General features: G+C 41.8%; 1 protein-coding gene across 2 annotated transcripts in view; it reads left to right on the forward strand.

The window, feature by feature from the left end:
* Positions 1-2,562: 2,562 nt before the first annotated feature.
* NALF1 (NALCN channel auxiliary factor 1) overlaps positions 2,563-14,311 on the forward strand; it is a 490,566-nt gene continuing 478,817 nt past the window's right edge. The window contains exons 1-2 of one of the 2 annotated variants that reach the window (XM_086741206.1): positions 2,563-2,901; positions 2,962-3,401. In XM_086741206.1, coding sequence (XP_086597332.1) covers positions 2,565-2,901; positions 2,962-3,401 — 777 coding nt within the window. In that variant the 5' untranslated portion in view covers positions 2,563-2,564. Of the gene's footprint in view, positions 3,402-14,311 lie in introns of both variants that reach the window. The other variant, XM_086741198.1, reaches the window with a different exon arrangement.

Consider the following 14,311-nt stretch of genomic DNA (forward strand, 5'->3'; position numbering starts at 1 on the left):
CATTGAAATCAAAGCTCCAAGACCAAAATGAATAATGTACCATTAGCAGATGGTGTGAACTGATTGACCGAGAATTGCAAAGACGCGTTCCGATCTGAGTACTGTAGACTTTGTCTTATAATATTAGCACTTATTTCTGTGTCTTTAAATAGCCTATCAAAATAAAATCCACAGATAACTTCTGCTCAGTGTAGAATTTGACTCATAGATCTTTTAAGGCCAGATGAGACTATTATGATAATGCGCTTTGACCCCCAGTATAACACAGGGCATAGAACGTCACTCAGCAATGCCTCCCTCGAGTCTGCGTCTTCTGTTTGAGGTATACCATCTCCTTTTGAAAGACATCCAGCCTTGATTTGTTACTCAAAGTGACGGAAATTCCAGCACATTCCTTGGTAAGCTCACCCCTCAGTTAATGACAGCTGCAGCCAGAAAAGGTGCAAGTTTTTTCCTTCTCTGATATGGTTTAGTTTCCAGTTTCTCCCCACTACACCTTTTGAAGCTGAATCAGAGAGCTGTCAGTGATCGATATCAGCTTAGAGACCATAGCCACATTTGTTAAGGAATGAAGCTTTTATTAACCAAACAACGGAGAAAAACTACCTTTTGGGCTTCATTGTGCATCCTTCTTCAAAGGCCATTAGCACTTCTAAATTGTTCTTTACCCCAGGATGGAGAAAGCCCTCAGAACAAGGATGGGTCTGGCCTCTAAATCTTTCCCCAGTCCAACAGAGAAAATTAAAATAAACATCTTGGTTACACTAAGGCCAGATAGCATACCCAACATCTCAAGAGGAAGACCTTGTAATTCAAGGTCTTCATCTGATCATGTTCAACCTCCAGCTGGCACCTTCTCTCATCTTGTGCACGATCCAAGTTTTTCTGTTGCGGTTACATCAAGGTGCATCAGCAAGCAAGATGAAGGTAACATAGGGGTGACCGTACAGTATGTTTATTTAAGTAAGAGACCTTGCTGGTTGGAGCCAGAAGGTGGTGGGATCTCTGATGTGGGTCAGAATGGAGCTTATCAGCAATTCATGATCCTAGAGGGAGAGTTAAGCTTGCTCACTCCATCTTTTTCTCCAGGCAGTGACCTATAAAAGGTGAAAAACAAAGACTGGCAGCATTTACCTGGCTCATGTGGCAGACTAGGTTTTTGCAAAACTTCTCTTGGGGGAACAGCATGGGGTTTACGGGCATTTTGCCTTCTAGCTCGCTGACTGCAAGACAGACAGCCACGCTCAGGAATTTTACTGTGGGGCCAAAACCTGCCAGGATCCAGTGCCTGGAGTTTCAGATGCCATTTGTCATTTGCCATGACAAGGACAGACACGACGACAGACCTCTCCCGCCACCATCCTGCATGGACGTGGTGTTTCAGGGCCACACAGGGAAGGATACCGTGAAGGAGAGAGGGCTGGAGGGTGGTATCCAGCAGTCCCCGCGGTGAGAGCAGTGGAAAGAGTCGCACCGAGGAGGCCCTTTGGTGGGGCCATGTGGTCCCCAGTGCCTCTGCCACCTCCTCCTCCTCCTCCTCAGGCAGGAGGAGGCAGAGTTGCTGCCGCTGCCAATGCGCCAGGATAGAGAGATCTCGGCGCGGGAGGAGATGACGCAAAAGGCAGAGCTCCCCCCAAAAAAGTGTTTCTCCAGGACGAAGATGGCGGCAACTTAGCCCAGGGGCCCAAGATGCCTGTGCCCATCGGGGGCCCCCAGCCTGGCAGTTCCGCCCCGTGCGCCCGGGGACACCGCGCCCGGCGGCAGCAGCGGCGGCAGCCGCAGCCCATTGTCACCAGCAGCGGCGGCGGCCCCGGCAGCCTCCTCCTCCTCCTCCTCTTCCTCTTCCTCCTCCTCCTCTTCAGCGTCCTCGGCAGCGCTCCGGGAGCCCTGCAGCAGCGTCTCTCCAGTTAAGAGAGGAGGGGGGAGAGGAGCAAGAGGAGACGGAGACAGCGGTGCGAGCATTCGTGCGGCGGTTCGGGGCTGAGAAATATCGGCGGCGGCGGCGGCGGGGAGGAAGAGGAGGCGAGGAGCCCTCCCGGAGCCGTCCGTCGGCAGCGGGGGACGCGGCATGCAGCTGTCCGGGGGCAGCGGGCTTTTCTCGGGAGGGAGATGGGGAGCTGCGATCTGACCATGCCTGGGTGAGAGGGGGGACAAGGACCCGCCGACCAGCCCCGCCACCGCCAACGACCACCGCTGCCACCACCACCACCACCACCATCTCCTCTCCCTCCTCCTCTCTCTGCGTTATTGCTCTGCTCTTCTTCCCCCCTCCCCACCCCCCACCATCACCCCCCGGCACTCCACCTCGGATGGACTGGGGCTGCTTCGTGTGGTGAGACCCCCCCGGCGAAACCCAGCGGTACCTCAGAGGAAGGAAAAGAAGCAAGAAAGAAGAGGGAGAAAGAGAGAGGGGAGGGGGGAAGAGTGGAAGAGGGAGCGAGCCAGCGACCGAAGGGAAGGCAGGCAAGAAAATCCCCCCAATCTTTTAAGTCAATGCATATTGTGGTGACACCGGCAAAGGAGCCCTCACGGTGGAGTCGGCCAGGGCTGTGCGTTCCCAAAATATGACCAGGGGTGCTTGGATGTGCAGTCGGCAGTATGACGACGGCTTAAAAATCTGGTTCGCACCCCGGGAGAACGAAAAACCCTTCGCGGATTCGGAGAGGGCTCAGAAATGGCGACTGTCCCTGGCATCGCTCTTGTTTTTCACGGTCCTGCTCTCTGATCACTTGTGGTTCTGCGCCGAGGCCAAATTCACGGGGACCGGAGAGAAGGAGCAACCGCCGCCCGAGAAGCCGGAGCCCGCGGAGCCAGAGCTGCTGGCGGGCATGGGGGAGCCGGCGCCCCCCGCGCCCCGGCTCCTCGCCCCCGCCTCGCCCTCCCTCCCGCCCTCCCCCGGCGGCGGCGGCGGCGGCGGCGGTAGCGGCCGCCCCAACGGCAGCGGGCCCCCGCACGGCAAAGCTGCTTTCCCGGGGAACTCCACCGCCGTGCCCCTGGAGACGTGCCCCCCTCCCAGCTCCGCGTCCGGGCAGTGCTTTAGCCTGGGGGACGCGGAGGCGGTGTGCCGGCGGCACGGGGGGGGGCCGGGGCTGGGGCCGGGGCGGCGGCGGCGGGGCGCGGGGCAGAGCCCGGCACCCAGTTGGGACCTGACGGATTTTTACCTTTCCTTTTGTAATTCCTACACACTTTGGGAGTTGTTCGCCGGGTTGTCCAATCCGGACACTTTGAACTGCAGTCTGGATGTGGTGCTGAGGGGGGGAGGCTCCTGCAGCCAGTGCGTCCAGGCTTACCAGCGCTACGACCAGCACGCTCAGGAGAAATACGAAGAGTTTGAGGTTATGCTCCAGAAATATTTACAGTCGGACGAGTACTCGGTGAAATCGTGTCCCGAGGATTGTAAGGTAGGAGCCCCTGCTGTGTTTCCCGTCTCCGGCCGGCGGGCTGGCGTGCCTGCCGCCTCTGTTGTGGCTGCCGCGCTCCCGTGTTTTGGCTGCTTCGGTCTCTGCTCCTGGCGCCGGCCGCCGCGGGTTTTTGGTTTTTTTTTAGGGTGCAGTCGGAGCTGCGGAGTGACATCGACGGGGAACCCCCCCCCCCGCCCCCCGTTAGCGCATTGCTGAAAGGGGAGGCAGAGAGAGGGGGGAAGGTTGGCACAGGTTAAAAAAAATTCAAGTGATCCTTGGTCCTCTGGGAGTGCGGCGCTGGATTTCCCCTTCCTCATGAATATGCGATTGGCTCCGGCTCGGCTGCCGGCTTCCAACGGGCTGGGATGCGGCGCGGCGGCGGGCGGCGACCGGGGCCGCATCCCAATGAGCGGGGCCAGCGGGGCCGCCCCACCGCGCGGCCCCTGCCCGGGGCGGGATAGGGCCGGGGCCGGGGCGGCGAGGGGCGAGTCGCGGTGCGCGGAGGGCGGGCAACGGGTGCGCTCCGTCGGGCGTTTCGTGCGGGGACGGCTCCCGGCCACTTCGGGAGCAGGGAGCGGGACCGTGTCTCTGCCGAAATCTGTGGAGCCTGGCAGAGCTAGAGAACGAGGGTGGATGTCAGTGGGCACCGCGGTGGTTGGGGAGTGGTGGTGACAGCATTTCCATCAGCAGCCGGTGACCAGTGAGAGAGTTCCAGAGGTTTTTCTTTTCCTTGGTCAGAAGGCAGCGTCCCACTTCGGCTCTGTGCGGTTGTTGTCTTTGCTCTGCTTTTGCACAAGATCAGTTGGCCTAGCTCTCAGGACAGGGAAGAACAGAAAAAAAGTGGTGTCCTTGGCACCTAAAATAACTAACAGGATGCTTTTCCCTGTTTCTTTGAGTATTTGTTGAGAACCAGGCCAGGCGAATGTTTTCTCCCCTGAACTGGATTATCTCGACTACTGTAGCACTACATTAACCAGTCTGAACCAAATCCTGCTTTAGCAGTGGAACACAACAGTGCATACAAATCACTGCTCCAAACAGAAGGCCTAGCAAAACCTCCATGCTTTGTAACTTCAACAGGGCCTTCTGAAATAATTTCATGGTGAGAGTCGATGCCTAAAGAATCCCGTTCACCAATGAGTTAGTGTAATCTTTGCCACAAAAGTTAATCCACAATCCCTCAAGAAGCTGAAATACCCTGTTATCTAATTGGATAAAGCAGGAAAGTTGCCATAAAAAAAAAGTCCAAAAAAACTACCTGACAAAAGTAAAGTAGTCTCATCAGTAATTTTGACTCCACTGTTTCTAAGGCATAAACTGTGTGTGTACACAACTCATTGTGTATATGGTATGTACTCAGTTACTGATCATGTAAATGTATTTTATTTCCAGAGTGAATTGGTTAAGTAAAAAGCATAAATTGGATAAGTAAAAAGTGTATAAAATGTAAATAGGTGTCTACTGTTGTAAGGACATCTTTGCCATTTCAGGAACTCTTTAACTAGAAGTTGACCTACTGCTCTGTGCTGCCAAATGATCAACGTCTACTTGCTTAACGTGATTTTTTTTTGTATCACAGTGTAGTTTGACTGAACTTTACCACAAAGTGTGCAGTTGCTATGCAGTAGAACGTGATGTAAAAGGTGTTGAAAATGAAGAGAATAGTAAATGTACACTGTATAACAATTTCCCCTTCAGAGACTGATTAAGGAGAAATACTTCTCTAATGATGGGGAAAAAGTGTTTGACATTAAAATGATTACATGAAACATGTAAATGAACTAGACAAATGCAGTGCCAAGGGCCTGCAGTACTCCGGTTCCAAGTGCCAGACGGTATTGCTCTATGTTTTGAGAATTTGGCCAACCACTCTGTGTTAAAAATGAAGGATATTCCAGCAGTGGAAAGAAAAAGAAAGAAAAAACCCAAACAAAAAAAAACCCAAACCAAGGGTGCAGCTTAGTGTTTTCTTTCTTTCTCTGAGGAAGCTGACGGGTGGCGCAGGCCATATGTGGGACCTGGTGAGGCTGGGCTGAACTGGTCCAGACTGGGCTGAACTGGGCTGTGCTGGGTTTTGTGGGGCCGGCGGGCGCTGTGCGGAGCGGTTGCTGTCCAAGGTCCTGTCGTGCGGGGCGGTTGCTATCCTTGGTGCTGCCCGCGGCCCGGCAGTGGAGGAGCCGCTCTCTGCCGGGCCGCGCTCCGACTTGGTGCCTCTGGGTCCCTCTGCGTCCATCTGGAGCCTTCAGGTTCATTCCAGTGGCCGAGGGAGCCAAGCGTTTGGGAGGTCCAGCGGTCTGACAGCCATGTGTACTGATGTGCTTGTGTCTGGGCTACCCTGTACAGGTGGAACTAGAAATTCATGGTGCATACTGTGTGACAATTTCAATATTTTTCTGGACTTTGTGGTGTTTTATATATATTCCATTTGTAAAACTCGATCAGGAAATAGGTTTTTGTTTTGTGTGTAAGTGAATATTAATTTTTTTTTTGTGTTGGACATCTAGATAATTCTTGGCTTAAGGATCAGAATAGAAAATAACTTGACATCTAACTGTGTTTTAGGTACACACCATTTGATAGATCTATACAGTGAGCTACTTTTTCTTGTCTTTTAAACAAAATGCTTAAAAAAACCTGACTTTACTCAATAATCATGTATGTAAGCAGAGGCTTGATACAATGAAAATGCTTGCTAAATAGTCTGTTTAAGACATCTTTCATATTCTGGGAGAGCTGCTTCATTCATAGAAAAAGAGAGTTTATCATCCAGTTGACAAATTATAGCTGAAGACAAAAATCAATAAAATTTACACTGAGTAACAGTCAACCTAAAAATTGTAATCAGGTATTACTTCCCCCTTCCCCAGCTCTCCCCACCATCATCTCCTACCCTTGACACAGTTAGTTCTCACACTAAGGAGATAAATCATGGGGGTTTCTCAGTCCAGCAGATGATGCCTTTCCAGAAAATACTGTTGCTTATCACAAATAGTACATATCAAAATGCTTTTGACGTGTGAGTCTAAACCTCAGACTTTATATTTTCATTCCTTTATCAGAAAGTGGAAGAACATGAATTTACTTTCAGAATATTCTGTGTTCCACTACATGTCTCCCGGTCTCTAAATAATATATTAAATAAGTTCTTTTGTATTGCAGAAATTTGCAGTCAGGAGTTGTTGGGGTTATCAGTTTGCATTTAGCTATTCTACATGGTGAGTTTTGGTTTTGGTTTGAATATATAAGTATACTTGCTTATTTTTTTGGAAGGACTTCCGTCCTGTAATTAAGGTCTTACTGTTAAGCTTCTTATTAAGCTGCATTGAGATTTCTGAAAAATTTATAGAAAATGCTGAGAATTTTGAATTTTAGAACATTTGGAAAATCAGTATTTATTTTTGATAGCATCAGTGAAGATGCATATGCATTTTATATTGTTACGATGTGAGCAGATGTTGTATGTCGTTCAGAAGTTCTGGATATCAGTGTTGTCGCACTATAAATCCTTTTTCAACTTACTACTTAAATATCCTTGAAATCTGATGTCTTTATATATTGTTTACTTGTGTTGATAGTCACGGATCAGTAATGGCTAAGCAATAAATATAAGACAAATATTTGAATGAATTACATATTCAACAAGGTGACATAAATAAAATGCTGTAGTTTTATTGAATCACTAGCATAACAGAATAAATAAGAATCTGATCCTACATTTCTGTTTTGTTTTGTTTTGTTTTTTTAATATAACTTAGATTAAAAAAAATATTTATGAAAATTTGCTTTTACACATTATAAAGTAGTGGTTATATTTACAGAGATTGCTCTTGGTGAAATCTATAATTTCTTTATTTCCAGAATATAATTTTTATATGCAGTGTGGCACAGGACTATATTCAAACAATTAACAGAGAACTGTATTGGCTTAACGTTGGAAGACACAGTTCTTCATAATGACTTGTCAGCTTTCTATCAGGGGAAATAGTGAAGTTCTTATTCTTAAGACATCAGGCAATCGCTCTGTGGAATAAAAGAAAATTCTGGCTTCTTCTGATTAAGAACTAGGTCAAATAACTAAGTAGGACATATAAATGTAAAGGTTTTAAATTTTTTTTTGAGTGATAGAACTTACATCTTTGTGAAAGGTATCAGAGGCCAAGGCTTTCTTGGCAGATGTATTTATTAATGTTTGAACAAAATGTCAGTTTTCATTTTTTGACACAGATCTCTTTAACCTAGTGAAAGTTGAGAGTGTTTTAAATGTGGCCTTCCTTAGTGCTAGTTAAAATATTGAAATGTGTAATTCAGGTAAGTGCATTATAATTAAAATAACAGTTGAAAAAATCGGTTTTCCTCCTAGAATATCAAAGCAGAAAAATAAAAATATACCAACTTTTAAAATATCAACACTGCTAAAAAGCGAACTTTAGCTGACATCCTAGTTGTTCAACATGTACACGCAGATTTTTTTCTTTTTTTTTCAGGAATTAAATATCATTTAATAACTTCTGATTTGAGGTGTATGATATTGGTATCAGAAATACGTAAGAAGATAGCTGAGTTGTAATAATAACAGTTAGTTGAAAAACATGCATCTCAAGAAAGAGTTCCATGATTAATCATAGATGGTATAGTTGAGAGGAGTATAGAGCTAGTACTTCTGTTACTAGAGAATTTTTTTTTTGAGAGGGGTATCAAAGAGCTGTGTTCAGCTACTTTTATTTGAGTAAGAGGATAATTGAAAGTTATTTAAAACAATTAAAATCACATGTGTTCTCATTTATCTGGAAATATCAAAGCCTGTATGAATCATGACTTTCCCAAGAATTTTTTCCTAAACAGCATATGTAGTCTAATTAAGTTTTGATTTAAACTCAGTTAAGCTGGCAGAAAAGAGCAGATGAGAAATATGAAACCAAAAGCTCAAGTGATAAAAGAACCCTTCTTTTACAAAAGGTCACATAGACCAGCATCTGCCGCAAAGTTAGACATTTCAATTGCACATCTTACTCACACAATATTTTTATTATATGTATGAGTGATACCTAAGCTAATCTGCAATGATGGTCAGCATCTTATACAAATGGGAAACAATAAACATTAATTACTGAACTGATGCCTTTTCAGAACATTTTGAAATTTAAATATTTATTTAAAGCTCTTTTAAAAATGAATAATATGCTGTATTGAGAAAGCCATGATACTTAAATATATAGATATATTTAAGTTTTGTTTAAAATCCTGTGAAACTAACATGACTGTATAAATTGATGTTTGCACATTATTTGTTCAGTTGATTTTTAAAAAAAGTAGAAGTTGAATTATTTTTTCCAAAGTAATTTAAGATAAAAATGTGAATGAATTTCATAGAACTATTTTTGTAACAGCGTGTTGGTATGTTACCATAAGGAGCAACACCGACTATGTACTAATGGACTTGGTATTTTTGGCCTGAAATCCTGATTCAGCAATCTACTTCAGTCTCCTGTTTTGAGCTGGATGCATGGCACTTCACTCTGGGAAGACCATGCAGATGTTTATAGTCATTCAGTTGCTTAAATGCTTTGTTGGACCAGGATCGCATCTCTTTAATCCTGAAAGAGCAAATTTCCCAGGGCGTTCTTTCCAGAAGTGAATTCATCCCACCTGACTTTTATTTAAAAGTTTACATCTAGTTGATCATCTAGATATTCATCCCACGCACCGCGGCAAGGGGTACTTCATTCCTGATTTAGAAGATAAAAAAGACTACAGATGACTAGCACAGCCTGGTTGAAGTGAATTCCACCCTAGTTCAGCAGCCGCCATTTAACACTTCATGGTGTTAGCGTCACATGGCTAGAGACCTCATAGCTCTGCCCTCAATTTTACTTTGTTCCCTGTCTCTCTTTGCATCAAGCAGTACACTTCACACGTACCTTGCAGAGAATGTGGCAGGCTTGCTTCTTCGTTTCATGTTCTTCGAGGAAAAAGTAATCAAAATGCAAATTATAGTTCTATCACTTATCCTGCCTAAAAATCATTTGGTCTATACTTAGTAATTTATCACTTCAGTCTTGCACTAAGATCCATAATGTATTTAGATCTGTGAATTGTCTAAAAGGGAAAAAAGTAACTTAGAAGCTGAATTCTTAAATATCATTTTTTGATAAGTATCACTCATAACACTCCAGAGGATAGAAAAATTAAATAATTCATCTGACCTCCCTGCAAAAAAAAATCAGATATCCAGTTTGGATGTCCACGCCAATTATAAATGTTCAGACTCTTTTTGTAGTGAGTGGAGATACACAGGTAATTTAATTCTAGAGTCTGAGTTGATTCATAGTGAAGTGGACATCTAAAACAGGTCAGATGGATGGTCAGTACCTAATTTCAGTTCATTGTCTCTAAAGAGCATGTACTGTCATTTTATCCCAGGTACAAACATCTCCACTGTGGACCTCTAAAGTCGTCTTAGATGAATCCTACGCAAGTGATTTTGGTATAAGAAATAAGTTTGAATGAAATTTTGTTCGTATGCAAAAGTTAACTGTGAGAAAGTTTGTAAAATCCTGCTACGTCTGCAGTCCCAAACCAACCTCGTGAAATCACCTGCCTCTTCCACTTCCCTGTTAACTGTATTCTGTCACTGAAGAACGTGTGAGCTGGGCTTCTTAGGCATGAGAATAGGAAAGGGTCTTGTGTGACATAACTACATTTTTATCACTTTTTTTTTTAAAGAGGCGAGGCCAAGAGCTTCTACATATTACTTTTCCAGTTGTTATTTCTATTGAGAAACCATACAAAAATGATTGTAGGTGATCTTCTCAACAGTATTTTTTGCAGGTAAATCTGCTAGAGATGATTTCTCCTATTCTTCCTTCTCTGTTTACAAGGAAAGTGGGTTTTTTGGGGGGGTGGAGGTGTCTATGTGTATGAAAATTCCTATACATTCCACTGGGTTTGATTTTCTTCCCTTAGACCAAATCAGAAGGAACTCCTAAGCCTACCCAGTCTCTCTTACTCAAAAGGCACATGTTCTTAGATGTTTATGTCACTTTACTAAAATAACCATACTGTACTTTTCTATGTACTTTTCACTGTACTTTTCTCTTGTCAGAACTGTAGAGCAAACATTGCTAAGTGAGAGCGTGTGATAGTTTAGTTTACTTTACAGCATCAATCAGTTAGATGAATACAAATTTAGTGAGGTGCTAGAGACATATTCTGGCTCAGAGAGGGATTTTATTAATTTGGACACATGTGAAAAAAAGTAAAGACCAGATTTATTTTTGTATTTATGGTCTGACCTTGTTTGCGTCAGGGCAGACATGTGAAAGACATAGGTCGCTCCTTTATAACGTGCACATTGAAGGGCTATATCCAACGAGCTCCCAGTTCATAATGACGAAGAGAACAGGGCATGATATAAGCAGCAGCTTTGAAGTGAAGTTCATCAACACTTGATACTCTCCCACCCTTCATCTCATCTCTGATGGACATGTCTCAAAATCTGTGTTTGAAAAAAACGTTGTCCTAAAGCCTTTGTGGGTGAACCTGGTAGGACCCTTGGAAGCACTGGTCGAATGCAACCAAACTGTTGAGACAAACGGTGGTGGTGATGAATGTTGAACTGATAAACTGCGACAGATCTGCATGAATATCTTGGTCCTTTGAAGTGTCTTGGAGATCTTGATGGCAACGTTCATCTTTCATGCAGATTGATGTTGAGAGATCATTCATAGATTTCATCATTAGAAAACAACTTGCTGATTAAAAACAGTAGCAAAGGTGATCTGAAGTTACCAACAGACAATATGTTTGGGTGCAGGTTTCTAGAAATTCTGCAACAGTTTGGAAATCATTGTGGATGTTTTAAATTATTTCAGTGAAATTAGAGGGAAACTGTACCTGAGAAATTACAAATAAAAAAAAGTAAAAATTTTCACTTTTGGGATATGACGGTGACATTTTTACTTTTTTTTTTTTAAAGTTACAATTTAGGCAGGTTCCTTAGTCAAGCCATTATATTTTCAAATTTATCCGTTATAAAATTTCAAAAAGAAAAAAAAGTAATTGTAGTATTTTTGTCTTTTAGAATGTGCAATATATTGTAGTTTTCAGGAGATACTTTCCAGGGAGGAAATATAAGATCTAGAATGCTTTTTAAATGCATGTTTAATTCTTGCTAATCCTCTCTATGCTATATTAGATATTGCCTTGAATTTGCCTGAATGCTTATGTAAATAGTATCTTGGGCATGTCAACACACTTCATCTCTGTAAAACATCGAAAGAAATATCTTTATTACATTTATAAGATATCAGTAATCCAGAACCAGAGGACACTCTTTATTAAAGAGAAAGGGAAAAGATGGATTGTCTGTGGTATCTAGAAAAATAGGTTTTCTTATTTTATTCATTCTTGTGGGAGAATAAGAGAGTTTCCAGAGTTTATTGATTGACAATTTACTGATCATTTCTCTATATTGATTAGCTTGCTCTCCATATTTCAGGGGTTACACTCACAGATTCTTCTCAGAAAAAAAATAATTTTGTATGAGATGTATTCGTTTAGATAAGTCCTTGGATTTAAAGATCTATTAAGGAAGAATTTGAGTAACCCTTAAATGCCTAAAAATACATATTAAAACTTAATTATATATCTTGCAGATTTCTGTGTAGTAATAAGCAACTAAATATAACACCATAAATATAAACATTTATTCATGTATACATTATTCTTCACAAGGAACAATATACTAGACAGAAAATCTTTCGCTAATATTGTTAACTCATATTAGGTGATAATTGATTTATTATGCTCATGATACAATAAAAATATATTTTTATTAGTATAACTTCATCACTTAGAGGAGTATCTTTGTTAGAGGTAAAGTTATGTTTTCCAAGGCACTAAAATGATCTCCGCTGCAACAAATTTTTATATTTGTATATGTGCACACTGGTTTAAAAACCAGATGTTCTTTAAAAAGAAGGGCAACAAAAAATAGCAAATAAATATTTTTTTTAGGTTATTTTTATTGTGGAATAAGTATGAGAGTATATAAATATTTAAAATGTACTTACAAAAATTACATGCAAATTTCCCATGGGTAGTCTTAACATTGCCTTCACATATGACATTTCTTGAAACAGTATTTCTGTATAGAAGAGGTGTAGGATAATAAGGACATTTTATTTATTCACAGTTGCAAGTAAAAATGCTTGTGTTCAAAGACTTATACCTGACTTTTGAAAGCAGATCACTTCATGGTGAAATGTGGTATAGCACATCGCACTTTAAAAGAGAATTCTTTTAAAAATATGAGAAAACTGTGTCTTAGAGTTTCAATGTATGATATCAAAATGATACAAATAAAATTATGTATGTCAGTCATAATCTTTTTTATTAAAAACAGCTACAAATAATTTGAAATCTATGCTTTGATAAAGACTAAAACCTCTGTAAATTTTCAAGAGAAGTATAACTGTAATATCTATTTAGAATACTGATAATTAGTAAATTTCTTAAGCAAGTTTCTGGTGGTTTTCCAGTGGGATGTTTCTCTACTGATTCTAGCCACGTTAAAGTCAGGCAAATAGTGTAATCAGTGGAGAAAGATTCATGTCTCAGAGGCTGATTCACTGACCCTTTTATGATTAAGTATTCCAAATGCATCTGTTTTGAAATATTGCAAATTTTATACCTCTTAAGTACAAAACCATCCTTTTGTGGTTAAGCTGTTAATATTGCAGTACAGTGCTTTAAAGAGAGATCGTGCTGTTTTGATAAAAATAAAGTTTTTTACAGAAGGGAACAAGCATGGGAAGCCCACAGCATCCCAGCACATGCTGCCAGGAACGCGGAGGCTCTGCCTCTTCAGCCACGCAGCTGGAGCAGGGCCAGGACTGAGGATGTATGGGGAGTAGATTCCACTGGGTTGAGGTTCTGTACTTAAAAAAGGAAAGCAAACCAGGACCATAGCCAGGGTCCTGTGGGGTGGCTTTTAAAATTCATTCAGAGATGAGAGATGTTCATTTCCAGTCCCATTCTGCTGTGGAGTTAAAGTCTTCCTGTAAATATTTCTACACAGAACCTGCCAGAACTTGGACCAGTGTTACGAAGAAGTAGGAGTTTCTGAACAAGGTACATTTGAAATATTGGCCAAATTATCTTAAAAGCAGAATTAATTTTTTTAATTTTTTTTTTCTTCTATGCTTTCTGATATAACAGTCCTTGGGGAAATGACCCCTATTATAAGCTAAGTTTAGCTAACAAGATATAGTGTGTCACTGGAGTTCAGGAAATGAGGGTTGCTGTTTTGTATCCCAATTCAGTTAGAAGTGCATTATGATTTCTTTTGTCTCTGTTTAAATCTTATAAATGTTAAAGCTGAATCTTATAAATATACAATTTTTTTTTTGTAACCTCACTATATTAAGGAAATTAAATCATTACTGCAATGATAGCTTTTCAAAATTTAGCAGCTGAGATTGATTCCTGGAATGTGACCTGAGTAAATGTACAGCAAGCCAATCTCTGTATGACAGATGTGAATTTAAAATATTGTTTTATTTTCATTTGTAAATACAGACCAATTTTCTTTAATCAGGAATCTACAATGACACAAATCAGGACTAACTCCATTGAAATCAATGGCTTTACTTAAATGTAATACAGTTTTGAGAGCAGAAGGAGGCACATGATATACTTTAAAACTCAAATACATGGAATCAAAGGGACGGATTTGACTCAGACTGATTTGCTTTACAAACCGTGCTACAAAAAACAATATGCAGAGTGCTTTATATGCTCATTTCCTTGTCTTTGACTGACGTTACTGATTTGTTATTGCTATCAGATTAATGTTTTGTTTTGTTTTGTTTTTCTTTTTCTTTGTTGTTGTATTTGGTCTTAATGCCATT

The sequence above is a fragment of the Chlamydotis macqueenii genome, chromosome 1 (assembly GCF_036417535.1).
Source record: "Chlamydotis macqueenii isolate bChlMac1 chromosome 1, bChlMac1.mat, whole genome shotgun sequence".
In the NCBI taxonomy this organism is placed as follows: domain Eukaryota; kingdom Metazoa; phylum Chordata; class Aves; order Otidiformes; family Otididae; genus Chlamydotis; species Chlamydotis macqueenii.